Source organism: Saccostrea echinata, unplaced genomic scaffold (assembly GCF_033153115.1).
Source record: "Saccostrea echinata isolate AGI-Se365-2 ecotype Australia unplaced genomic scaffold, CSIRO_AGI_Sech_v1 ptg000034l, whole genome shotgun sequence".
NCBI lineage: Eukaryota > Metazoa > Mollusca > Bivalvia > Ostreida > Ostreidae > Saccostrea > Saccostrea echinata.
This window is the reverse complement of record NW_026889783.1, coordinates 990,082-1,017,533: the sequence shown is the minus strand read 5'-3', so window position 1 is coordinate 1,017,533 and position 27,452 is coordinate 990,082. Positions and strand designations below refer to the sequence as shown.

At 32.8% G+C, this 27,452-nt stretch overlaps 2 protein-coding genes across 2 annotated transcripts; one reads left to right on the top strand and one right to left on the bottom strand.

The window, feature by feature from the left end:
- Window positions 1–1,874: 1,874 nt before the first annotated feature.
- LOC133199495 (transmembrane channel-like protein 7) lies at window positions 1,875–18,593 on the top strand. The gene is made up of 17 exons (XM_061335302.1): window positions 1,875–2,004; window positions 5,969–6,296; window positions 6,684–6,720; window positions 7,452–7,533; window positions 7,711–8,012; window positions 8,307–8,458; window positions 8,929–9,073; window positions 9,265–9,426; window positions 10,229–10,392; window positions 12,940–13,075; window positions 13,359–13,456; window positions 13,713–13,826; window positions 14,508–14,583; window positions 14,701–14,831; window positions 14,946–15,113; window positions 16,326–16,404; window positions 18,044–18,593. Exons 1-17 carry the CDS (start codon window positions 1,890–1,892, stop codon window positions 18,122–18,124), a joined length of 2,370 nt encoding a protein of 789 aa, XP_061191286.1. The 5' UTR covers window positions 1,875–1,889; the 3' UTR covers window positions 18,125–18,593.
- A 3,319-nt stretch (window positions 18,594–21,912) lies between these two features.
- On the bottom strand, window positions 21,913–27,368 carry LOC133199340 (5'(3')-deoxyribonucleotidase, mitochondrial-like). Its single transcript, XM_061335147.1, has 5 exons — window positions 27,104–27,368; window positions 25,620–25,720; window positions 25,342–25,402; window positions 22,278–22,392; window positions 21,913–22,185 (listed from the first exon to the last, which is right to left on the bottom strand). The coding sequence occupies exons 1-5, from the start codon at window positions 27,305–27,307 to the stop codon at window positions 22,040–22,042; spliced, it is 627 nt and encodes a 208-aa protein (XP_061191131.1). The 5' UTR covers window positions 27,308–27,368; the 3' UTR covers window positions 21,913–22,039.
- Between the last annotated feature and the right edge of the window lie 84 nt (window positions 27,369–27,452).

Sequence of the window (27,452 nt, the reverse complement as noted above, 5' to 3'; positions counted from 1 at the left end):
CTTCTTTACTCCTGGACATCAAGCAGTCAAACTGTTGGCATGATTGTAATAAGCATTGAGCCCTCTACCAAAATTGAGCATAGCTGCCTCTTTCAAAATCATGAATTCCATGGCCCCTGGGTTAGGGGTTCTGGCGTAAGGGCGGAGCTCTATTAATTGTATAGTGAAAATGCATTAAATCTTTGAAAATCTTCTACTCTGCTTCTGGGTACGAAATAAACTAACTAAGTATATTGTTATGATGAGCATGGCTGCCTCTTTCAAAATCATGAATTTCATGGCCCCCGGGGTCAGGGGTTCTGGTGAAGGGGGGGGGGGGACTCTATTGATTATATAGTGAAAATACATAATTTCTTTCAAAATATTTTTTCTACTCCTGGCTATAAAGCAAATAAACAAGTGTATTCTTATGATGAGCAAGGATGCTTTTACAAAATTTCTAAAACTTGTGGTCCCAGGGGCTCTGTTGTTTCTCTGAAGGGGGGGGGGGCTCTATTTGATTATATAGAGAAAATGTGTGAATTCTTTGAAAATTTTCAAACAATTGCATAGTTATGATGATAAGGGTACCTCTTCCAAATCTGTAAATTTTCATGACTCAAGGTCATGGGTTCTGGTGTTAGGGTTAGTGTAGGGCTATGTTAAATAGTGAAAATGCATTATTTCTTCGAAAATCTCCTCTGCTCCTGGGCGTATTAGAAGCAAACAGAGTAAAAGTTTTAATAAGCAAGGGTATTTTTACCAGAATTTTGAACATCTGGGCCATTTAGTCAAGTGTTATGGTCCTGGCAATTTGTATTCTATTGAGTGAAGTTATTCCCCTTTGCCATTCACTTTTGATAATTAATCACTGTAGATAATGTATTTGAAAGGTTAATAGAATAAGAGAATTATGCAAGAACATTTATTGTACAAAAAGTACTTTCATCGTTTTAATAATCAGGTAGACTTGGAAATAATAGATGAATAAAAATGAAACAAAAATAACTTATGTTCTTAAATGTTCTTCAATGGCCAAGTGAGGCCAATGTAAGAGGTAATAATATACATATAGACATTTTGTTAAAAGTCTGCAAGGCAATATTGATAAATGGGGGACAGCTCGAAAGATACAAGATCATTTATTTTGTTGATCTTAATCGTACTATTTTTCATGCTATTGGGCAACAAAGCTTCATTTATCAGTTTATGGATCCTCGAAATTGTTGTAATCAGGTGACCGTTAAGGCCCTTGGGCCTCTTGTTATTTTATTTAATTTATTTAATATTTATTTTCTTATTTGAACTGGAATAAAAAGAAAATCTCCATTAAATCAAAAAAAAAAACACCTACTGATTTATTTTGTTATTACTCTTGGATACAAAAGTAACATGTTTTAAACAAAATAATTGTGTTTATAAAGAAAAAAAAGAGAAAGACTTGGAAACGTGGCAAACTTTAACTACAAGTAAGAGTGCAGTGTCTATTTGTTCAGTACTTTGAACTATAGATACAGGAGCAATCCTTAGGAATTTACTCTGTTATGATTTTTATGATTTTGGGGGTACGTGTTCCTTCATGGCCATTTGTCAAATTGAAAAATTCTGGGCACCTCGAAATTCAACCCAGTATATATATATAGTTTTGGAGTAGGTCGAAAAGTATGGAAGAGAGCAGAATTAGCATTTTAAGATTTACATGTACGCCTTCAACTAATTTACAGTGGCATTTGTCCAACTTTGAACGTGATTATGTGTGCATCAGCGAATGGAGGTTTTATGTGTTGTTTAATTATCGTGTAATTGAATATTTTGACCACATAGGTATGTGGAAGTGATGATGCATGTTGTGACTCACTTGTTTCCGGATTGTCTTCGAGTACGGAGAGGTTTTGGCACTTAGATTTCGAATGGCTTCCAAAGAAGAGGGTGAAGACGAAGACATCGTTAGAGTGGAGCTTCCTGGACCTGTTGCAGATCAGGAAAGTGAAAGACCATTACTGGATGATATAACGCAGTTGGAAGGTATGAATTTCAATTTTTATGTTAATGTAATATTGGTGCTTTGATAATTTGGAGGAAAACATTTGGATCCACCACTGGTGTGTTTACTTTTCGTCTGTCATTTAGGGCGATTCATTATGTAACTTTTTGGGGGTGGGGTTTATGGGGGAAATTACTAGGCAAAATGAATATAAGTCACTATGTATAGTGATTATGATCATGAGTTAGGCATATATTTCATTTGACCCCATAGGCAACTTTTTCTGAATTTGTAAATAAACAAACCACACGACACTGGACACAAAAAGGCCGAGAGGCATAGGAATTAAAAAAAGTGTTAAACCTTATTATAACATTAATGCTCTGTTAATTTTTTAAGGGTCTTGAAGCAGAATCAGGTGTGTTATATAAATATTGAGATAATTTTTTTCCAGATATTATAGATCTACATGATGTATACACATGCATACTCAGATGTGTATATAAAGTACACAAATTAGGATTGTCCCTAAGACCCGGGGGGGGGGGGGGGTCCCTGTCTTTAATGACATAAGTCCCTGATTATTCTGGTATTCCCCCTCAATCCCCTATTAGAGGAGGAACACCAAACCTCTTCTTCTTTTTTAATGTCCCCTGCTATTTCAATTCTTACGGACAACCCTGCAAATACACATGCATGTAAATTTATAGATATGGCAAAAAATTAGTGCTGACTTTAACCTACATTCAGTTACAATGAAGATCATTTTAAACCCAGTCATGAATGTTGTTTTATTTAGGTTACACTGGTTACAACTTTATTCCATTGATAAATCTGTTACAATGGTTACAGATCATCTTAACCCCTAGGAGGGTCTTGTTTCTGAGGTTACACTGGTTTCAAGTTATTCCTTTGGTTCCATTCAGTTACAACAGTAACAGATATAATCATAATCCCAAGAGGATTTTTTTTTCAAGGTTACACTGTATTACTGGTTACAATTAAGTCAGTACTAATTTCTTGCTATATATGAAATTATAATACTTGTACTATATAACAAAAATAGAAAAATTAGAAAAACTCATTTTGGATCATGAAATAAGTAAAATTTGAAAAGATGCAAAACATTAACAATGTAGGTTGCAAGTCATCAGTCCCTATAGTTTAGACTTAACCTTATCAGCATTCAGTTGATGAGATCTCTAATGTTTCAAGCACTGTCATTTCATTTCCAAAATGAGATTTAAATCTGTTATGTTGAAAATTTTTCAATTTGGATTTGAACTAATTAGTCTACTCCCTGTTGTCCAGATCCATCATGGTGTAATTTTGTGACCAAGAGTCAAAAGTATTCAGAGAGGAGAGTGTAATTTAAATAATTTGCCATACAAAAAAAAAATTACTCACTCAAAGAAGATGAGCCCATTGAGGCCCATGTAAGTTGTTAACTATTGAAATAAATATTCTGATAAAAACATTCTCTGCAGTAAGTCTATGAACTGTGGAGTTTGTTTATTTGTAAGCTATCCTAATCACTGAATTTTTACAGGATAGAGTTGCAGACAGGGAAGGGGCACTTAGTCTGTGAGTGTCCGCTTAGTTCCTGATGCTACAACAAGATTTTTTCCAACAGTAATTTATTTGAATTGCAAAACTGACTTTGCTCTATTGGATAAGAGTAATATTACTTAATATATAAAACTCTAGTTAACTATTCTGTTCAGTAATCAGATTGCTGGTCTCTTTCATTTTTATGTCATCTATAAAACTTTCTAAAAATTACTTTTTCTTTGTCTAAAACCAACATGTATAAAATAACATAAGTAGAAGAAGGATCTTGACCTGAAAAAATCTATTCATTTTTTTTTTTATTTCGAAAATTACTAAAATTTATTATGTCCTATGTACATATCATAATGTTCTATCATCTAGTTTCTTACTTTATTTTTAAATTATTTTATAAAACAATGAATCAAATTTCAAAGTGCATAAGGATGGGATAAACTACCTATTTTTTCAGACAATTTTAGCAACAAAAAACTAAGCTGAAAACAAGTCTGTCATTCAATATCATAAATCCAATCAAATGGTGCATTACAACCAGAATTAAATTATTTTCATTTAAAATCACAAAAAATCTTCTCTAATCAAGATCCATCATGTGACTATTATATATGTACCAGGTAATGATATTAAAATCATGTATAAGTTTAAAAATCATGCAGTTGGCATGTAGTACAATATTATTCAAAAACATATGTCAGCCTTTGGGAACCAAGAAAGGGCTACAATTAAGGGTTTCTTTGAGATTCATATGCCAGTGAAAGCCTTGTATTGCAACAATTTGATCTCATATTACATAAGAAGTTCTAACAAACGGAAGTTGTTTTTTTTTTTAAATATTAAGATAATGCGAGGAGTGAATGTCACACCAGGTAACAGTTTAATCCCCCTAACCAGGAGGATTATATTACCGCTGCTTCTATGATAGAATGTGTGGATGCATTTAGTACATTCTTTTCATAATTTCTTTGTCAGATGCAGAAATTGTTGTGGCATCATGTTGCGATAATTCTCTCTGTTATGTGATATAATGAAGAAAGTGTTTGGTCTAGAGAGCTACATATTGTCCTCAACAAGTAGACAATGCTTAAATTTGTAAACAAGTTGTTGTCATTAATGATGCACAAGTAAACGTATCCAACAGTGAAATAGACAGGGGTGTAAATAGATATATATAAAAGAAAGAATTGAAAAAAAAATTTCATTTAATTTTATTAGAAAGTGTCAGGTAACTCTATTGTGAATGAGATAGATTACCTGGGAGGAGACTGCAGTAAGAATTTAGTGAATTTTATGTCATCAGATGCATACCTTGTCTGTACCCTATCCATCTTTTCTGTATTTTTTTTTTTATTTTGGTCATTTCTGCATCTAGAGGAATGTGTACTTTTAAAAACTAAGAATTCTTAGGTTTATTTCTTTCAAGGATACATGTAATTTATTGTCTTGAGCAGAAAAGACAATTTGAAAATAAAAAATAAAAGAGATTTTGATTGACATATAAGTCGTAAAGCCTACAAAAATAATGACACATATTATAGTCTTATAGCCTACTAAAATAAAAAGGAAGTGATATGATAAGTGAGAAAATTATGTTTCTGTAAACAGGTATTTTACATACAGCCAATGGACAGTCTGCGTTGTAACTAATTTTTTTTTTCAATTTATTTTAAAAAATTACATACACATAATCTCAGTAAATGTTTCAGGAATACAGTTTCATACAGTCCGTACTGTATGAATGCATTATAAAATCAATTATGAACAACAAATTGTACAGTACCAGTATATTCAACTTTCTGAAGGCAGACTATATACATATATACGGTTTTTAAAGATTTCAGTACAAAAGTTTTATGGTTAAATTCTTCCTGTTTTTTAGAGGGTATTTGTTGATTCAAATACTATTGATATAACATGTATTTAACACTTGCCTTTCTTTTTATGAATCCCCATTGTATATATGTAAGCTAGGACAGTCACTGTGAAGATAATGCTGCTAATTTCTCCTCTATAAACTGATGTAAACAACATAACCTGGGGACATTTAATACAATGATGTTCTTATAAAGAGATCATCTTTCCATGACAAAATAATTACCGGTAGTGGTCCTTGACCAGAGTTAACTTTCCTCTTAGCTCTCCATTCAGGGGATTATTTTGATACAATTTCATGACAGTAGTGTATGTGCACTGGAAGGAGTATGTATTTTTTGTTGTTGTGATTCATGTGCGAAATCAGTGACTTATTATTAAGTGGTCATTAGATACACTCAAGTATGATTAACAGTTATAGATAGTTCACGTTTTATGGCAAGGTTACACGCGTGGGTCAACACCAAATTCACCTTGAATTATTCATGATGTGTTTTTTATATTGACATTTGTGTCTGTAATGAGAACATGAATTTTTGTGATTGTCTGAAATGAATCGTCGTTTAGGATTTCGAGGACGGTGTCAGACAGACACGGGAGTTATTGTAAGATTGAGGAAGAATCCTCGACTTCATAAGAATCATAGATCCAAAGTAGTGACCCTGCTACTGAACGATCATGATTTGGAGCAGGATCTACAGGGTGACATCCGGAGTAAGCTTCCAAGTGTCCGGATCAGGAGGTTCACATCATCCAGGTCTATCAAGGACAGAAGGAGGGACTTACATAGGGTCAGTGAGGGTCGATATGTCAGACCTCGGCCTTTCTGGGAGAGATATGAAGATCTGAAAAACAGGAATAGAGTGTCTTTTAGAAATGTGGCAAGGGCAGTCAAGTAAGTACCTGTAGGAAAAAAAGTTTTTCTTAGTATCTTACTTGATGTGCAATGAACCAGAATTAACCATATATTTTATCTAAAATTAAGGTTGTTGTTTTAAAGAATAATGTACATGATATATCTGTTTGACTTTTTAATTAATACATGTATTAACCAAATTTATGAAGTTTTATAAGTGAATAATTGGCAGAAAAATTGACAGCTAGCCTGCTTGCATTCCTATTTCACACTATGAAACAATAATTTCTGTGAAATGTAAAAGTTTAAATCACCCACAAAGCTACTGATAAATTTGGAGATACAGTGTCAGAGAATTGTATTTTATGACTGACATTGCGTGCTTAGGTCAGTTTGATTTGACAGTCTGTTTAAATTTTTTTGTAGAGTGTCAACTTTGGAGAGAATAGAAATACAAGCGAGGGTGGGTATAGTTCGTTCTAATACTGCAAATTACACTTTAAAAAAAAGATCATCAGCAGATAGGACATCTATAATGTATAGAACTGAATTCAGATCATTCAAAACTTGTTTTTTGTAATAAAAGTGTAGGAATCAAATTAGCCAGCTGGAAGAAACATTTAATTCTGGATCATAAGTCAAGTAATAAGTATACCCACTGGCTATTAATAATTTATAGCTTAATGTTTTCTGACAAGTTCGTGTAATAATTAATCAGTTAGTAATTACTGTCCATGCACATTACAACATACATGAATAACTTTTTATTAGTTAAGGCAGTGCATATAAACATCAAGAAGTGAGTTTTTCCTGTTTAACATGTTTAAATAAAGTGTTATCATCTAATGCATGCATCCTACGTTAACAAGTACTTTGATACCACATACTATGTTGTTGAAAAAGACAAGTTGCCACAATTTTTTACCACATTAATTATTTTAAATGCATGTTCTGTATCAAGCTTTCTATGTTTTTTTTTTAAATTATCTATCTTTAATTTTTACTGGTGTGAACTTTCATTGTTTCAGAATTAATATTCTTACATACTTTTCAATATATCAATGAATTGCCTTAAATTTTGATTAATAGAAAAATATAAAATGTATTTATTAATAAATGTATTTTATTTAATTCTTTAACGGAGGTTTTTTTTCAATACATACAAATTAAATAGTATTTGCTTTTGTTTCCAAGAAATGGCACAAGTGGAGGATGAGATTCAAGGATATTCGTCAGTCTGTGACCTTGTTCCACGGAACTCTTAGACAAATCGAGGGTAAATACCAAGAACTTATCTCTCATATACCGGTAGTTTATTAATGTTATCAAATTAAAAAAAACTCGGACGGATATTTTCTTTGTAATTTCTAATTCATATTTCATCAACAAAATGTTAATGCTGTTTAAAAAGACACTAAAATATGACTACATGTACAGTATGTTTTTACTACAGGTCGATATGGAATGGCAATCATGACCTACTTTCGTTTTGTGAAATGGCTGATGTTCCTGAATTTTTACATCATGGTCATCATGTTTACAATCCTAGTGATTCCTTATGCTGCCATGAATTCGTCAAGTTTTGATGATTATGTGAGGAATCTTTCTTCTCCAGAGCTCAATATAACCAGTGAGGATTATAGAATGATAATGAGAACAGTGAACTGCTCCCAGCAGTATATTACACATACAGACAAAATACATGGGCCTACACATTCAAAGGCTACAATATTTCTGGATCTCATTCAAGGCACGGTAAGCATCAGCAACATGTACTCTAAGCTACGAAGATTGACAGTTTCAACTTAACCACAGCTTTGTTTTTCTATTACGCAAAAATTCCAAAGTAAATTTCTGGAGTCAAAATATATTTTAAAATAATGGGGAAATAACTGTGTCATTTCGCTTGCACATTCTAATTCTGTTTGTACTGCTACTTTTTTGTGGTGGAGTATATTGAAAATACTGACAAGTACTGTGCAAGAAGACATTGATGTGTAACAATTCTTTAATAATTATAGAGTTTGTGTTGTTGCTTGCTTTCTCCAGGGTTTTATGGAGAGCTCGATCATGTTCTATGGCGCATACAAAAACAGGACACACACAGAGGATGGTCAGGAAGTGGTGTATAATGTAGGAGTAGCCTACCTTTGCAGCGTCTTCTTCAGCCTTCTCCTCAGTTTCATTCTTATCATCAAAAAGTAAGAACTAGTGTCATCAAATACTGCATAATTTTTGCCCCCCTCCACCACAGTGATACTCCCTGACCATCATTTTATGATTTGAACAACATGACCTTTACCTTTAAGGTTTGAATGAGTCAACTTTACATCATACTGCCCTTGACATTCAAAATATGACTTTGTGTCAATATATGACATATCATAAGGTCACAAGCATCAACATACTAAATGTTCAAATGTTTCTAATTCAGGGTTTTATGACCCAAAAACTAGTTTCAATGTCTTATAGAAATTGACCTAAGTCAGGATCTTTGTACTCTCTTAAGCCTTGAGTAAAAATGTACTAAATTTTAGTCATTCCAGAGAGGGGGTTCTAGAGTTATGGCCCTGGCATCATTTATTTGTGACAAACAGATGGACAGACATCTTGGATTTATTTTTATGCTTTGAATATAATGATAGATGTACATTATGGATTCAAATTTCAGTTCAGCCAAAAACATGAAAGCATCCCATGGTGTAGAGAAGTCAGTGGCACAGTTTACCAATAAAGTGTTTGGTGGATGGGACTACTGCATTAAAGAGAGCAAGGCAGCTAGTCATAAAAGGAATGTCATTGGAGTCGCCTTAGTGGTGGGTGCTACTTTTGTGGAATTACTGTGCTGTAATTCAGATTCAAGGACAAATAGTACATAAAAGTAAAAATATCATAAAAAACAGAATCAGAGCCATTGATTGTTTTATTTAATAATACTATTTATAAAAAAATTTACCATGTTGTTTGATAGCTACAGTTGTTGTTTGATAGCTATAGTTTGTTTTAGGCTGACCTTGCAGATCAGGAACGAACAAAGCGCCTCGGTCTTCGGACATGGGTAGACTGGTTAGAAGTGTGGGGGATGAGGATTGTCATCAATATCCTGGTTGTCATTCTTCTGTGTGGATCACTCGCTCTGATTGGACTCACCACAGCTAAGATGATAGATGTACAAATATATTAAGCTTTTACACACTGTGTGTTATAAGTTTTGATATAAGCTTAAGTAGCAACAAAGTACTTCCTTCTGATTTTTAGATTTTAAGCTAAACACTTCTCTTAAGTGTTGCACTTACAATTAAGTTTGATACCTCTGGGTTTTTTTAAATAAGTGTAGATATTAAATTCTTTTCATTCTTCTAGTTATACAGGGGAACATTTATTAATTGTCCCTTCAGACATTTTTTTTTCTCTATTTTTGTAAGTTTTTCTAACTCCACTTTTACATCATGAAAATTTGAGAAAGAATAAAATTTAGATATACCAGTATATCAGTGTATGAATCATAGAGATTCAACACTCTGTATAGTAGGGATGGGTATCGTCAAAATTTTCGTATCATTGTACCTGGTATATCAGGATTTTTTCCAGGAATATCAACAGTATTATCATGATATTTTTCCACTTAATACTTTTTATTATGATATTAAATTAATATCCATTAATATAACTTGACTTTCTTTCATTTTTATTTACATGTATATATAAATAAAGCATGTTTGAATGCTATAATGCCATTGTTTTACAACATTTTTACACTTCTGGTAATTGTTATTAAAAGTATCGCACAAAATAAAAAATTACAATATACTGGTAAACTGATAAAATTGCACATCCCTAATCCCTACTGTATAGATTAGCATGTAGCATTGTGGAGAAAATTAGAGACAATTACTAGGGGGCAGATTGATTCACAAAAGTTAGTTGTCTCCAAAAGTATCGGTTTTACAAATATAATTTTTTTCCTTTAGAAAAGTGATGGAAAAGGGTCCAGTGCTGCTCATAACCTCTTCTTCCAGTTTGTTCCTCATCTGACGATTAATTTGCTGAATTTGGTTGTGCCTCGAGTCTTTCAGAAGCTTGTGATATTTGAAGAATACACACATGAATTTCAAATTAAAATTACACTCTTTAGGTAAACAATTTTTATAAAATACATGTACTGGAGAGAATATATTATTTTTAAAATAACTTATTGATATCTGCATCTTGTAGAAAGTAAGGTTTACTCGATTACAAATTGAAAAGGAATTCGCAAATTATGTCTGTTTGAATGGTTTCTCAGGCTGAGTAAAGGTAACAGTTTTTTAATATATTAATTGGCATCAGGATAAAAATTTGTGTCAGTACTAGGGATGGTAATCGAATACAGAATTGCCAATTGGTTAACCACAAGACTTTCCAACAAATTAACCTGTTAATCATATCAAAATGCTCATTTTTTGGACATGTTTTCAGGTAAGCTTGATTCATGTACACAAGAAAACTAAAAGAGACACTAGTAATATTTTGTTTATGTTTGATAAGAACACCATATACATTTTATTTCAATTTCAAATAGGTAGAGAAAAAGCAAGAAAACCAAGAATATGCCTGAGACATCAGAGATATTATTTATATTTTTTCAGACCAGATGTCACTCAGTTCACTTAATTTACAGTTTGTTAAATAATATAATTTGATAGATACCTGGAAAGGATATAGGTGGTAAGATACACGTTATAATGGAGTAATCAACAGTGATATAACTAATATCATTAAAGAAATACAGGACTGGCTTTGTAATGACAGGGTGTTGAAACAGTAATTAATACTTCCAAACTGACTAATTAACCCTTTAATCTCCTTCCAGAGAGCACTAATTAAATAGATGTGTGACTTTGCTAACTTAATAAAGTTCAGAGGTTTTTTGAAAATTGAATTTTAAGGAAATTTCATTCAAATTTAATCATATTCTAATTTTGTTCAACTAACCCTTTACAGATTTTCCAACCGATTACCATTATTCCGACCAAGTTACTGGTTAACCGATTGCAAATTGCCATCCCTAGTAAATACATAATAAGAATATGCATGGTTCCAAAGGAAAAGTGTCTATTAAATTTAGACCTGTAATTCACTTTTTATTTGTAAGAAATTTATTATTGTGTAATTATTCAAGACCATCTGCTCACTAAAATTTCATTCTCATATATTTGTGAAAAATATTTTTTTCATATAAATACAAATAACTATATTGAAAAAATAAGGTGTTACGAAAATGTGGTGTTCTACAGTAATGTGTCTGCTGCCATATGTAGTATTTTTACTATAGAATTGAAGTAGTTTGATGTTTTGTGCATGCAGTTGTAGATTCTTGAATGAACTCGTTGAAGAAAATGATATGTTTCACTGGGTTATTTTTATGATATTGTTTACATTTTATGTTAGGAATGACTGTAAATTATATTTTTGGAGTTTGCTTCTATAAATATGAATCTTATTTTTAGGAGTACACTTCTTTACATGTAAATATTATTTTTGGAGTCCACATGTAAACTCTTAACATAGTAATCTTATTTTAAAAGGAGTATACTTCTTCAAATCTTATGTAAGGAGTATCCATCTTTAAATCAAATTTTAAATCCTTCTTTAAATTGTATTTTAGGAATATCCTTCTTTAAATCTTATTTAAGGAGTATTTGTCTTTAAATTGTATTTAAGGAGTATCCTTTTTAAAATCTTATTATAGGAGTATCCTTCTTTAATTTTAGGAGTATCCTTCTTTAAATCCTGTTATAGGAGTATCCTTCTTTAAAATTGTGATTTAAGAGTATCATTCTTTAAATCGTATTTTAGGAGTATCCTTCTTTAAATCATATTTTAGTAGTATCTTTCTTTAAACTGATTTTAGCAGTATGCTTTAAATCTTATTTTAGGAGTGTCCTCTTTACATGTAAATTTTATTTAGGAGTCCACATGTAAATTCTTCACATGTCTTATTTTGGAAATCTAATGCCCTGTTCACACGGAGAGTTTAATTCGCAGTAAATTAATGCGAAGTAAACTAATGCGAATTAAACTAATGCGAATTATACTAATGCGAATTAAATTGCGTTCACACGACAACTAATGTGAAGTAAACTAATGCGAATTAAATTTTTATTTCTACAATAAGGCTATTCAGTAAAGCTATTATGACGTCAGTTTGCGAATCACGTCACACTGTGATGAGCAGATACATTTGACCACTGATTTGACATAATGTCATAGTGTCTGTACACATTTTAGTGATTATCATAATTTCCCTTTGTTTTCCACTCAAAAATAGCACAAATACCTATGACCACCGACATGTGGCCTGTGACTTAATTCTGCACTTACGCATGCGTCAAAATTTAATTCGAATTAGCTTCGCTTAGCGTTCACACGGAGCTCATGCGAAGTAATTTAATGCGCAGTAAACTAATTCGAATTAAACTAATTCCTCCTTTAATCTTATTTTAGGAGTATCCCTTTTTAAATTGGATTTTAGGAGTATCCCTCTTTAGATATTATTTTAGGAGTATCTTCCTTTAAATCTTGTTTTAGGAGTATCCCTCTTTAAATCTTGTTTTAGGAGTATCCCTCTTTAAATCTTATTTTAGGAGTATCCTCCTTTAAATCTTATTTAAGGAGTATCCCTCTTTAAATCTTATTTTAGGAGTATCCTTCTCCGATTAGCCTCTCCAGTAGCATTGATGGTAATGCTGTACCATAAGTTGCTGTTGGAAGATAATAAACAGAAAATTTGTGGGAACATTCGATGGACAGATGATGATGACCCAAACTCAGTTAGGGTATGTGTGTAACCCCTGCCATCCAAAATAAAATTTTCCATCTGTGGATATTCTGACTGCAGTGCTGTGGCTCTCTGGGATAGATAATTTGTACAACTGTCTAAATTATCTATCCCAGAGAGCTAGTACCGGTACGCTACTGCAACTATCATGTATGTAAAATTTCAATCAGATACATTATTCAACTACATGTATATGCATAAGAATTTTTTTTTTGGACTTTTTATTTTGAAAATGACACAAAGCTGAGATTTCTGTATAGTTTTCTTCAATTTTTTACTAGTGTTGGGAGACCTATGTTGGACAGCAGGTTTATAAGCTCTTGCTGATAGATATCGTTATTGTTATACTGGTGGTACTACTCTGGCACAGCCCCAGGAGGTAAGCTTGCAAAGTATCTGTGAAAAATAACAGAATTGAAAATTCTGAAGTGATTGTTGAAACTCAAAACAGCTCAAAATTTGCCATCATTCATTCTTTTTTCTGCTCTTTAAAATTGATATAAAAGCAGTAATTTACAAGGGGAATATACTTGTATAATACAGAATGAAACCCCTCTTTTTAAACACTACTTTCTGTAGTGCTCTTTATTTTCACAGAAAAAGTGATAAATAATATTCATTAAAACTTATTTCAGATATATGAATACAAAATACAGGGACCGCTCAAAAATTGTGAAGTTTATTGGTCCCCAAGAGTTTGATTTGCCAAAGAGTGTTGTTGATATTATTTATGCTCAGAATCTGTGTTGGTGAGTATCAACAAAATTTTTAGCAAAAAAAAAAAAAATGGGAGGTGTCTTGATATTTTCCTGTCTGTCTAGATGTACTGGTATATGTCACAAACCATGTCAAATCTTTGTAATCCTCAAGTGAATTGATTTCAGACTTCAATATAATTTTTCTCTAAGAGAAGCTTCTGAGGTTAAGGAGACCTTTATTGTTGAAAATAATAATCATATATGGTATAAGCTATAAGTTTACAACTGAATAGAAACTTAGGGTGTGCATGAAGATGAGTTTTGATTTCCAACCAAGGTAACAATCATGGGATGTTAAAACAATGTCATTGTCGTAAATGGTGTTCAAGCTTATAACTGTACCTTTTTCTGAATTATTTTACCACTTTTTGTGTTAGTTTGGTTTAGGTGACTTATAAATGCTAAGTTTATAATTGTTCCATTGCCTTTGTTTGAAAATGTGCTCTAAATTTGCTACAGATTGCTCTGTAATGTAGAGTATTGGTTCCCATGTTGAATAATCTTTACTGAAGGTAATGACATCTTAGTCAAGTGTCCTGAATAACTGGAGGGGTGTAAGGGGACTGCTACAAAAAAATTCTGTCCCTATATATGTGCATGTATGTTTTACAGTACAGTGTCAGTGAAGCAATACATGTACAATATATGTATACAGGCTTTGCTTCATTTTAGGTTTGGTTTATTGTTTTGTCCACTGATTCCAGCCATTACTCTACTACATAATGTCATTGTCTTTTTTGTCAAAAAGGTAAGGCATTTTTACAATATTCAACAAAACGGTATATATGAACTAGAAAATCAAAAGTCCGAAATGATTATCAAATCCAGAAATAAAAAGACTAAAAGTATTACATTCTGTTTGTAGGTTGATCTTTTTAAGAACTGCCGCCCTGAGTCCCGGCCGTACAAGACCTCAAAGTCCACATCACTTTTCATGAAAGTCTTGTTGCTGTCTTTTATGTGTGCTGTTATTCCTGTAGGATATGTGATTGGGAAGTAGGTCATAAATTTTTACTATTTGGCTGTGATATGTATTAAAATTAATATAGATGTACTACCAAGTCTTACTGTGTAATGATTAATTTTAACTTTTTGTATTATCCATTTCAGAATTCAGCCAAGCCAGAGTTGTGGCCCTTTTCGGTTGTATGGTGATGACTCCTACAGGATGTATTACAGCTTAGTAAACAATGTGTACTCCTGGGATAAAGTACCCCAGACTGTGTTCTTCTTTATTGGGACTGGTATCTTCGTGGTTCCTCTCCTTATTCTTTTGATGTGAGTGAGACATTTATTGCAATAAATTGACACTGATTGTACATGTACTGGGTACTTGTACTTGATATGTACTGTGCACTTGTCCTGTCACTTTTACTGGGCATTTGTCCTGTCAGTTGTACTGGGTACTTACTTTTCAGTCACTTTTACTGGACACGTGTTCAAGTTCTCCAGTCTTGGTCTTGATCACAGTTTGGACTTTAAGTTGGGTTTTCTTGATACACTGATAGTCCTGACCACCTGCTTTACTGCTAATGGATTTTGCCACTTAATCTGATCATTTTATGCTCACTTGAATCATTCTGACTCTACTGATCTTCATCAGAATTTCAAAAAAAAAAAATTCCCTTTTTACATGTATTCCCACAAAAAATTTCAGCACTATATTGAGGCCTACCCAAGCCCCAAGGAGTTATACCTTAAAGAAGCTTGTCTTAACATGGGGATGCTTCAATATGAATATGATTAATACGTCCTTGTTGTTCTGGAGAAGATTTTTTAACGATTTTTTTCTCCCTGTTTACATGCATAAGAAAATTAGATCCCAGATTTTAGCCCCATCCTTACCCCAGGGTCCATATTAATTTGAAAAAGATACAGAATTCACAACTTGGAAGAATCTGCTAATCTTGAAAAGTTTTTTTTTTTTTTTAATTTTCCTATAAATTCTTTTGTAAATCTTTGATCCACTGTTGTAGCTAACCCTACACCCCAAAAGGGGGGGGGGGGGGGGGGTAAAAGTTGGGATCAGTGCTATAAATATTGAGATATGGGTCAAAATACAGTGTAATAGGTGAAAAATATTGTAATTTTTTCTTGACTTGTTCAATTGATCTTGAATTTTTGACAAAGCATATTGATTAAATGTGTAAAATTTGATCTAAAATTTACTTGAAACCTACATTGAATATTCCAATAACATGAAAAAATTATTTGAATATAAATATGGAGGGCTAAAGTTGCAAAATGTTGAATAAAACACATGTGTAGCTTTTGAGAATTTCCTTCTAAATATCCTTCCACACGAAGAAATAGTCTACCGTAAATCTTATTCCTTATTGATTTTGTGATCAGTTTTTAAATTGAATATTATATATTAATTTCATTATTTTATTCAAATATGTTATAAAAATTAAAATTGATAGTTTTGATATAAGAGGTTCTGACAAAACTTTTTTAAATAGCTGATGAGTGACATACATTTTATTTTAGGTTACTTATGTACTATTACTGGGTTATTGGAAGTGGATATGCTACCAAAAAGGAGATAGCAATGGAAGACCTGAAAATGGTAAGGTGTTTAGAAATTACAAATTTTATTCAGCAGAATAAAGAAGGAACTACTGTATGTATACAGAAATTGATGTATTTAAAATTTTGCACAATCACTGGGTATTGGGTTATGTATTTGTATAATCATGAATTATAGCTACATACATCCACGCCTTGTATCTATTAATGAAGTCTTAGCAGTATTCATGAATTAGCACATCATTGTCTGCACGAAAGCTGCTAAAATATGAATCTCACTTTAATAAGTACACATACAGTATACTGTTATATCATTTTTCCACTTTTTAGGTCACAACAGTCACTCAGGTTATTGTTATTGTTCTTGCCTGTCGACTATTGTGTGTTAACACTTTCAGCTTCTTCTCCAAAACTGCTGAATTTATTTCAACCAATTTTGGCATATAGCATCTATCATGTCTTTGAGTGAAGGGGAACAAAGATTGTGAATTTCATGGTCCCTGCCTCTCTGGGAGATGGGTTTAAAATCATCAAAATAAATGCAATCTTTAAAAATCTTCCTCTACTCCTAGACTTCAAGCAGTCAAAGTTGGCATGATTAAAATAAGCATTGAGACCAAAATAGTGAAATTCATGGCCCCAAGGTCAGGGGTTCTGGTGTCAGGACAGGGCTCGATTGATCATATAGTTAAGTAATCCTCTCTGCTCCTGGGTATTAAACAGATAAACTAAGTGCATAGATATGATGAGCAAGGATGCCTCTTCCAAAATTGTGAAATTCATGGCCCCTTGGTCAGGAGTTCTGGTGTCAGGGAGGGGCTTTATTGATCATATAGTGAAAATGCATTATTATTCCTTTGAAAATCTTTTTCTCTGCTCCTTGATATTTAGCAGAAATCAAAGTGCATGGTTGTGATGAGCAAGAGTGCTTTTACATTGTGAAATTCATGGCCCTGAATCGGGGTTCTTGAGATCGGGTGGAGCTCTGTCATGATCATGTATGGAAATTTTTACTGTGCTTTAAGAGAAGTTATTCCCCCTTTGTCATTCACCTGTGCAAATTAATCTCTGCCAATAATATAATTGATAAGTAAATTGAATGAAGAATTATACAAGATTTTTTTCAATAAAGAAAGTACTCTCATAGTGTTTGATTATCTTGGTTGACTTGTAAATAATAGATGAATAAAAATCAAACAAAAATACCTTATATATGAGAGTAATTAATTACATTTGTATAAATCAATGTAATTGTGAGTAATTAACAAAATTTTCAATGTATTTGTCATGAAAGTATTTAATTACATTTTAAAGTAATTGACCCCAACCCTGATATATGTATGTAAAATATTATTCAAAGACCAGGGGAGTCTAATGATATGGGGATTGTGCTGGGTTTACTATGTGAATACTGTGTTTTATGTGAAAGAACAACAATTGTCTTGTTACAATTTGTGATAGAGTGTAGATAGCATTGGCATATACAGGCAAGTTTCTAAAATGTTTCTGATTGCCATATTAACTATTTTATTGATCCCTTATCATCCCATTTCTCTTGTTTTGAAGCTTAAGTTTATTTTGTGTTATCATACAATTGATCCTTTACAGGGTTATATTATACTCAGGTGACTATTAAGACACTTTGGCCTCTTTTTAAAAAAATGATATATATTTTTCAGGAGAAGATGGATACTAAGTTCCTCCTAAAACGAATTAACAAGGATAAGGAAGAATTGCTGCGGAAAGACAGTGATTGTTGACACTCAATGGCTAAGTCTTACAGAAATAACAATGGTATTGTTATAGCTAAAGCAAGGGTATCATTGTAATAGCTATAGCTGTGATATCATTGTCATAGTAATAGCAATGACATTATTTTTATAGCAATGGTATCATTCTCATAGCAATTGCTTTGGTATTCTCAATGGCAGTGGTATCATGGTCATAGCAATGGTATTGTTGTTGGAATGACAACAAGGGGAAGTACAATCATTTATAAAAGACAGATGTCTAGCAACTATCTGGTTACATTAGCCATATTTTGCTATTACATTTACATCATATGTATGGTTTTTTTGTACTCTTGTCACTTTACATGCATCATCATATTGTATGGTACCTTTTTTCATACAGCATACTTATCTTGATTATTTTAACTTTTGTAAGCCAAAATACAACCTTTGCTTTTTGTTCCCATTTTAATTGTGTTCATTTGATATTTATACATTTACTGCAATCAGCAATGTTAATATATGATTTGTTTTAATTTTTCTTGTAAAAGCTTATTTTAAACTTGAGATTGTAACATAGGAAATTTACACACTTTCTTTTTAATAATAGTTGCTTTTATAAGATATTTTCGGGTAGAAAATAATGTAACATGTTTATTTTGATCTTGTGGCAATGAAAACTTTCCCCTTAGTACTGTAACCAAAAATGGTTACGTAGCATTGTGTTCACTTTGAACTGTAAAGTTCAAATGGAAATATGGTTGTAATATACATATATTTATGTTATTGTGGGATGTATTGTCAGTAACCAGAAAATTGAATCTCATTTTGTTTTTGAATGTTAAAAGATTACTTACAGGTAATAAGCTCTAGTAAACTTTCTATAAAGGTATACTTGGTATTCCACAAGAGATCCTGAAGTTTTTAAATGTCTTGGACAGAAGACCACAGAGGTAGTAACTTGCAATATTAGCACACAATTTGTAGCATCTTGATCAATTGATTCAGTGAAAAATTTGACTAAATTACCAAGGCATTGCAAACATGAATTTGATGAATTTTAGGGAAAACTTTTAATGCATCATTAAATTCTGTATATATATTTGTACTAATTAATTTATGTCATTGTTGCTGAAATAGGATGCATTTCATTTGAAATGTTACAGCTAATAGGCAGTCTATGCACATTAAGGGCATCACTAGTCAGATTAAATCATTCTCTTCATTGGCATTCATGTGAGCTTTACTCTTTCAGATTTTGTATCTGATATTCAGATTTTATTTCAGAGGACCAACATTTGTTTTTTTGTATTTATATTAATGAACTACTTTGTTAATGTTATTATTTATTGTTAATATATTTATAATTTGGTATAAAATATTGAAGCTTTCATAAATAAAAACTGATATCAAATTTATTGTTCTATCGTTATTACAGTAGTTAGATTGGATGAATGTAAAAACAAAACAAGTAATACCGGTAATTCTACCTTTCGAAACTTCTGTATTGTGTGTTGTTATAACCAGAAGCTGTGCCAGTAATAGATATGTGTACTCTTATAGGGATTGACACTAAAATCAATTCCAAGTCAACATTAATTATGCTTACTGTTTGAATTAGAGCATATATTTTTTTGGATACCGTGATGTGTAAAAGATGTTAATGTGACACAGATAAACTCAGTTTTAATATATACATGTATACTGTAAACCAACTTTTATTCCCGAGCAAGATATATCAGCGATTTTCGGGACCTACTTAACTCGCGAATATTAATCGCTGTGAACCAAATATTTTGTAGAGGATATTTCCTCAGTCGCGGAAATTAATCAACACAGATTGATTTGAAACTAACAAATCGCGAATAAAAGATGATGCGAATAATAGTTGGTTTACAGTATATGGTGTGGGAAGTAAATAAACTGCGAATGATAACAATGATAAGGCCTACCTGAACCAAACTTGCATGGATGATGCATCAAGGGAGTTGCTTCAGATGCTGGATTTGAGCTGCATTTTACAGATGAGTGAACAGGATAAAGTTTTTGGAGCAGACTCATTCCAGTGTAACTACAAGTCCAACTTAGACCAAATGATGCATCAAGGGATGAACACTCAAACTTGCTTCAGATGCTGAATTTAAAGTCTATTTTCATGATGAGTGAAGAGTCTAAATTATTTAGAACCAGTCCATTCTCAAGTAACTGCAAGTCCTATCAGACCAAAATTGCTTTAATGTTGCATCTAGGGATGCACACTATGGATTATTAGTTTAATGTGGGACGTTGCCTTACTTAAACACAAATATAACATTCTTTGATTACCTATGTTTAATAATTCAAGGACATCATCAAGGACATTTAGGGATGGTCAGGGACACAACTGGAGAAGGGTGGGGTGGATGTCTTGCTTTTTGCTCACCTGAGCAGAAGGCTCAAGTGAGCTTTTCTGATCAAAATTTGTCCTTTGTCGTCATCATAATCTTTCACAATTTCATCTTCCCCTGAACCACTGGGCCAATTTCAACCAAACATCGCAAAGAGTACCCTTGGGTATAGGGGAATCAAATTTGTTCAAATGAAGGTCCAGGGCCTATTGAAAGGGAAGATAATCAAGAAAAATCACAAATAAGGTAGGTGTCTTAAAATATCTTCTTCTCAAGAACCACTGGGCCAAAACAGATGAAACTTCTGTGAAAGCTTTCTGACAAAGTGTTGATTCAAATTTCTATTATATATTCCTACGAAAAACTTTGGTCCCTGTTGAGACCCTGCCTTACCCCCCCCCCCCAAAGATGTCATGATTTTTATAGATGTAGCCCCACCCTACCCCTCAGGGTCATAATTTAAGCAAACTTGAATCTACACTACCTGAAGATACTTCCATATCAATATGACTAAACATGGCTTTGCTTTTCTTGAGAAAGAGATTTTAAAAGATTTTTTCCTATACATGCACATCTATGTTAAACTCTGAAAGCTCATTGTGACCCCACCCTTCCCTTGGCGGCCATGATTTGAATAAATTTAAATTTACACTTCCTGAAGATGTTTCGGTATCAATATGACTAAACATGGCTTGACTGTTCTTCAAAGATTTTTCAAGATTTTTTCTTATATATTCCTATGTAAAACATAAATCCCCCATTGTGGCCCCACCCAAACCCCAGGAGTCATGATTTGAACAAATTGAATCTACACTACCTGAGGATGCTTCCATATCAATATGACTAATCATGGCATTGCTGTTCTTGAAAAGAAGGGTTTTTCGGAGATTTTTTCATATATATTCCTGTGTAAAATTTTTATCCCCATTGTGGCCCCACCCTACCCAAGGGTCATGATAAGAATATACTTGAATCTACACTATGTAAAGAAGGTTTCTTTTAAGTTTCAACTTTTTTGGCCCAGTGATTCTTGAGAAGATGATTTTTAAAAGATGCCATCAAATTTTCACTAATTCTTAATTATCTCCCCTTGAAAGAGGGCATAGCCCTTTATTTGAACAAATTTGAATCCCCCTTCACCCAAGGATGCTTTGTGGCAAATTTTGTTGATATTGGTGCCGTGATTCTGGAGAAGGAGTGGAAAATGTGAAAAGTTTAAAGACAGACAATGGACAACTTGTGATCAGAAATTCTTGAGTTTTCAGCTCAGATGAGCTAAAAATGGCTAGATCTAGATCTCTTTTCTTTTTTCCTAAGATGAGCTAATGTGTTCCTCTGAATCCAGGAACCTTGAAAACTGTTTCTCATAAAGAATGACAATGAAAGTATTTGTTAACAAAATATTAACCAAAACAAATACAATTACATGTATAGGTTTTACAATTAATATCACATGTAGACCTAACAAAAAATATATAATTATGTAAAATCCCTGCATAGATAAACAGAATATGGTAATTGCATAACTACGTATTTAGTTCCTAATAGGTGAATGTCGTCAAAGTTTTCTCTTGAAGTCTAAGATAAGATCCTTCCATGATCCATCTGTCCAATTGTCTAGCCGTCTCCTTCCCCTCAGGTTCATGTCTTTATTGTAGTAAGCTGTGAAAACTATATGTTCCCATGATGGAGGATCAACAGCTCCTGAAAAATTTGGAAGAAAATGCTTTACTTGATGTTTTAAGGCATCTCATAAAGAGATAGAACTGGAACACTACAGTGACTGAATCAGGTACCTTTGATTTTCACATTATCATCTATCAGCACGTGTCCACTGACAATAGTTTTATCCCGGGTCAGTATGATTTTATTTATCCAATTCTTCCCTAGATAATGCTCAACCCATGCAAACTGCAAATAAATCATCATGAATGAACATTCATTATTAGCTCTACTGGTCAGAGACCAGAAGAGCTTATGCGATAGTAAGGTGTCCGTCGTCCGTCCGTCTGTCTGTCTGTCTGTCCGTCTGTCTGTAAACAATTATTCAAAACGCTACTCCTCCTACAGTTTTGGTCCGATTTCAATATAACTTGGCACACAAGTAGACTACACTAAGATACATAATTTAGTGCATCGGTTTTTGATTTCGATGGACGGTGTTGCCATGGTTACTAAAAATAGAAATTTCTGTGAAATTCCTTTAAAACGCTACTCCTCCTACAGTTTTGGTCTGATTTCAATATAACTTGGCACACAAGTAGACTACACTAAGATACATAATTTAGTGCATCGGTTTTTGATTTCGATGGACGGTGTTGCCATGGTTACTAAAAATAGAAATTTCTGTGAAATTCCTTTAAAACGCTACTCCTCCTACAGTTTTGGTCCGTTTTCAATATAACTTGGCACACAAGTAGACTACACTAAGATACATAATTTAGTGCATCGGTTTTTTGATTTCAATGGACGGTGTTGCCATGGTTACTAAAAATAGAAATTTCTGTGAAATTCCTTTAAAATGCTACTCCTCCTACAGTTTTGGTCCAATTTCAATATAACTTGGCACACAAGTAGACTACACTAAGATACATAATTTAGTGCATCAGTTTTTGATTTCGATGGACAGTGTTGCCATGGTTACTAAAAATAGAAATTTCTGTGAAATTCCTTTAAAACACTACTTCTCCTACAGTTTTGGTCCGATTTCAATATAACTTGGCTTACAAGTAGATTACACTAAGATATATAATTTATTGCATCGGTTTTTGAATTCAATGGACGGTGTTGCCATAGTTACTAAAAATAGAAATTTCTGTGAAATTCCTTTAAAACACTACTCCTGCTACAGTTTTAGTCTGCTTTTAATATAATTAGGCATACAAGAAGACTATACTAAGATACATAATTTATTGCATTGGTTTTTGAATTCGATGAACAGTGTTTCCATGGTTACTTAAAATAGAAATTTTTGTGAAATTCCCATTAAACGTTACTCCTCCTACAATTTTGGTCTGATTTCAATCTAATTTGGCACACAGTTAGAATACACTACGATACATAATATGTATTTCTGTTTTTTTTAATTTGGGCGAATGGTGTTGTCATGGTTACTAAAAAATAGAAATTTCCCTGAAATACTTTCAAAACGCTACTCCTCCTACAGTTTTCATTTGATTTCAGTACAACTTGGCACAGAAGTAGACTACATTAAGATACATAATTCTATTTATTGTTGCCTGTTGCAATGTTTCAAATCCAAGTGCTACTTTTCTTTTGTTATACAAACAGACCAGTAGAGCTACAGTCTCATCAGAGACTTCTGGTTTTTTTTTAGGATCTCATAATTTTTTGCAGATTAATTGGGTTCATTTTTTAAATGCATACAGTAGGAGACTGCTTTATATTATACATGTGTTACCACTCTCCACATGTACAGTATTTAAACCTTAACATATATTAAACCTTTGATAAGAGTGGTTCTGCTGCAGATGGGAACACTCTAAATGGCTTGCAAGTGCCACTCACATTTTATCTTTAAAAAAATGTTGCCTTATAAAAATTGACAGATGATCTTAAAATATATGTACAATCAGATGAACTGACTGACACACAATGATAGTAGATGTATGACTTATCCATTGGGTCAAAATTGTACACACTGAAATAAGCTACTTTAAATTGCTTTACATTACAAAATCATACTTAATGAATCAAAATTACTGCATTTTACTGAAAGAAATTTAAAAAAAAAGGTTTTCAAAGATTACATAGCTCATCTAAACGAATGTTATATTTGATTAAGGCAATGTTTACACTGAACAAATATTCTGGTAGTGTGCATCCTTTGATGCAGCATTTATGCAAGTTTGGTCTGGGTAGGTTTTTTAGTAAAGAATGGCTTTGCTTCAAAATTTTTTTCTGTTTAATAACCTGAAAAATATAAGCAAGATTCAACATCTGAACCAAGTCTGGCAGAATGCATACCTAGATGCATCGTCCATGCAAGTGTTTTGAGGTAAGGCTTATAGTAACCTGGATATAAGCCTCTTCAAAAAAAAATTTAATCTGGTCACTCATCCAGAAAAATGTAGGTCAGATCAAGAATCTGAAGTAAGCCTGGTAGCTTCATCACTAGATATATCATCCATCTAAGTTTGTCAAGGTAGGGCTTATAGTTACATGTACTTAGGAATAGACCTGCTCCAAAAACTTTCATCTCAACACTCATCCAGAAAATGTAGTTTAAATCCTCAATGTTTGGTCCAGGTAGGCCTTAAAAGTTACCAGTGGAATCAATCTGCTCCAAAATTTTAACCTGGTTGCTCAGCCAGAAAATGTAGGTTGAATCCAGCATCTGAAGCAAGTTTGGTGATGAGCATGCCTAGGAGTATCATCTTTGCAAGTATGGTCACTAAGGGCTTATAGTTACATAAGAATGAACCTGCTCCAAAAACTTTAACCTGGTCACCCATCCAGAAAATGTAGGTCAGATCCAGTAAATCTGGTAGCATGCATCCCTAGATGTATCATCAATGCACGTTTGGTCAACATAGGGCTTGTAGATCTATAATTGGAAATGATACCTCCTCCAAAAACTTTAACCTGCCCCAAAGACTTTAACCTGCTATAAAAATATTATCATGATTATTTTTATTGAATATTTTTGCTGAAATCTGAAACCTTGACTTGTACAGTGAAACATACTAGATGCATCATCCATGCATCACTGATTAATATAGGCACACAGAAGTACTTGCAATGGAAAGAAATCTACTCCAAAAACTGTAACTTGGGATGCAGACAAGGGTATTACATATGCTCCCTCAACTTCATGGAGATGAGCTTAAAAAAACTTACTTTTTCTTTAGCACTGTATTTGTAGAAGAAGAGTGGACTTGAACATATGAACACCTCTACTCTGTAAAAAAGGCAATGGCACATGTATATATATATATATATTATTGTAAAAAGCTAAACCCTAAATTTAATATAAACATTTTATCCTCTTAAATTCAAGACAATGATGTTAATACATTTGATAAAATTTCCAGAGTTAATACGTTTATGCTGGTAATATGTGCTTTATTAGGCTAAGGCAAAAATTTTATGTCAAATGCTGAAAAATCTTTTCATACCCATCCATCTCATTCATTTCTTTAACTGCACTGCAAGCTCCAGCTATTGGAGGTAAATCTCGGAAGAATCCTTTAGACTCATAAACAGATTTAACCATTGGCTAAAAAACAAAATTTTCATGGCATTTTTCAAGTTTCTGACTCACAGTTTAATGTGTCATTACTAAAAGCATTCAATATATTAGATTTTGCATTACTATAGTATATTAGGTTTTTCAATTTTAATGTGTTGGTAGATACAGTAACAGTAAATCAGTATAATCCATAAAGATCAGAATAGACAACAATCTGTTGTGTTTAGCTATCTAAAAGGCATATACATATATATTATTATAACAGTAACTTGATCCGAAGAGTCGTATCACGTCAAGTTGACAGGCGCGGATCATCAGATCAAACGAGACGCGAAGCGTCTCGTTTGATCTGATGATCCGCGCCTGTCAACGAGACGTGATACGACTCTTATGATCAAGTTACTGTTATAATGATAAATTTATTATATACCCCTTTCCAACTAGCAAAATATAATAAAAGGAAGCTTTTTGGATCAATTACATAACTTTTATCCATTAAACAATCCATTTTGTAAAGGAACTTTTTGATACGCGAGAATAAAAACGTCATTTATCTGTGTACTACGTCATCAGTTTCAGAGAGGGGTGACATGGATTCAGAAAACCACAGTGTGGTGATCCGGAACGTCGGATCACACCGTCACATGATTGCATAAATTCAACAGTAAACTGAGTGACAAACAGTTGGGTATATAATAAAGTGCATATATTATATGCAAATAATGAATCAGATATATATTATGTCATATTTTGAACTATTATACTTGTACTGACTTAAAGTTCAAGTCACATTCATTTGATGAATAACAGTTTTCAAAGTTTCTCAAATACAAAGATGTATTTTGTATCACCAACAAAGTTCAAGTCAAATTCAGTTGACCCATAACATAGCTTTTTTAAGCTGTTCCATTGCAAAATCATTTGTAAATAACTATATTTTTGTATGTAGTCCAAAAATGAACAATGCTACATTTTTTATCATGCATGTATCTCTAAACATCCTCACTGTACATTTATCTTAATGATATAAAGTAATATGTCAAGTATCTTTAAATTATCTATTTCCCTTTCTCATTAGAGGGGATGGAGGTAGGATTTTGAGCAGGAATTTGATATTTTTTCATCATGTATGGAATAGCAGAATGAAAACCAACATGACTATTGTCTACAAACTTAATTCAAAAATGCACAGTCTGTTAAATTTGCACAATATTGTGCTATCTGCAGTGTCAAAAATGCACTATAAATGTAATGCGCCCAAAGAAGCATGTAATTTGTGCACAGATAAGCTGTATTAAAACTAAATACATGTACCTCTTAATGTGGTCTGACAGCTCAAACTGGAATAAAATACAGAAAGAATTATTGATGGATTTGATTGGACAAAAATCTGTGATTTGCATTTTATACCTTCAGTCCTTCTTTTAAAGTTTCATACTGATCAGCTAGGTAAAATGTTCTCCTATCTTCCAATGCAACAAATGGTTCATCGGGATATTTCTGTTTCCACTTTGTAAGAAAATGTCCCTCAAAATCAGCCATGACACCATCTAGATCAACAAGAACTAGCAACTTCTTCTGTGCCAGGGCAGCAACTCCTCTTCTTCCTGCCATATTGGCTGTCACTGTCTAACACTATGCACAGCCGTTTATTTACCGTCCACCCTCTAAGGCTCTTAGCACTTTTCCATATTTGTTTACATTAATCGCTTATATCAAATAATTGAATACGTTCAAACAATTGTATCGAATTGTATTA

Coding starts and splice junctions, on each gene's coding strand:
- LOC133199340 (XM_061335147.1), bottom strand. CDS start 27,307: ATGGCAGGAAGAAGAGGAGTTGCTGCCCTGGCACAGAAGAAGTTGCTA. Junction 25,721..27,103: donor CTTTAAAAGAAGGACTGAAG/GTATAAAATGCA, acceptor TTTGTTTTTTAG/CCAATGGTTAAATCTGTTTA. Junction 22,393..25,341: donor AATACAGTGCTAAAGAAAAA/GTAAGTTTTTTT, acceptor ATTTATTTGCAG/TTTGCATGGGTTGAGCATTA.
- LOC133199495 (XM_061335302.1), top strand. CDS start 1,890: ATGGCTTCCAAAGAAGAGGGTGAAGACGAAGACATCGTTAGAGTGGAG. Junction 6,721..7,451: donor GAATAGAAATACAAGCGAGG/GTGGGTATAGTT, acceptor TTTGTTTCCAAG/AAATGGCACAAGTGGAGGAT. Junction 13,827..14,507: donor TATGCTCAGAATCTGTGTTG/GTGAGTATCAAC, acceptor GCTTCATTTTAG/GTTTGGTTTATTGTTTTGTC.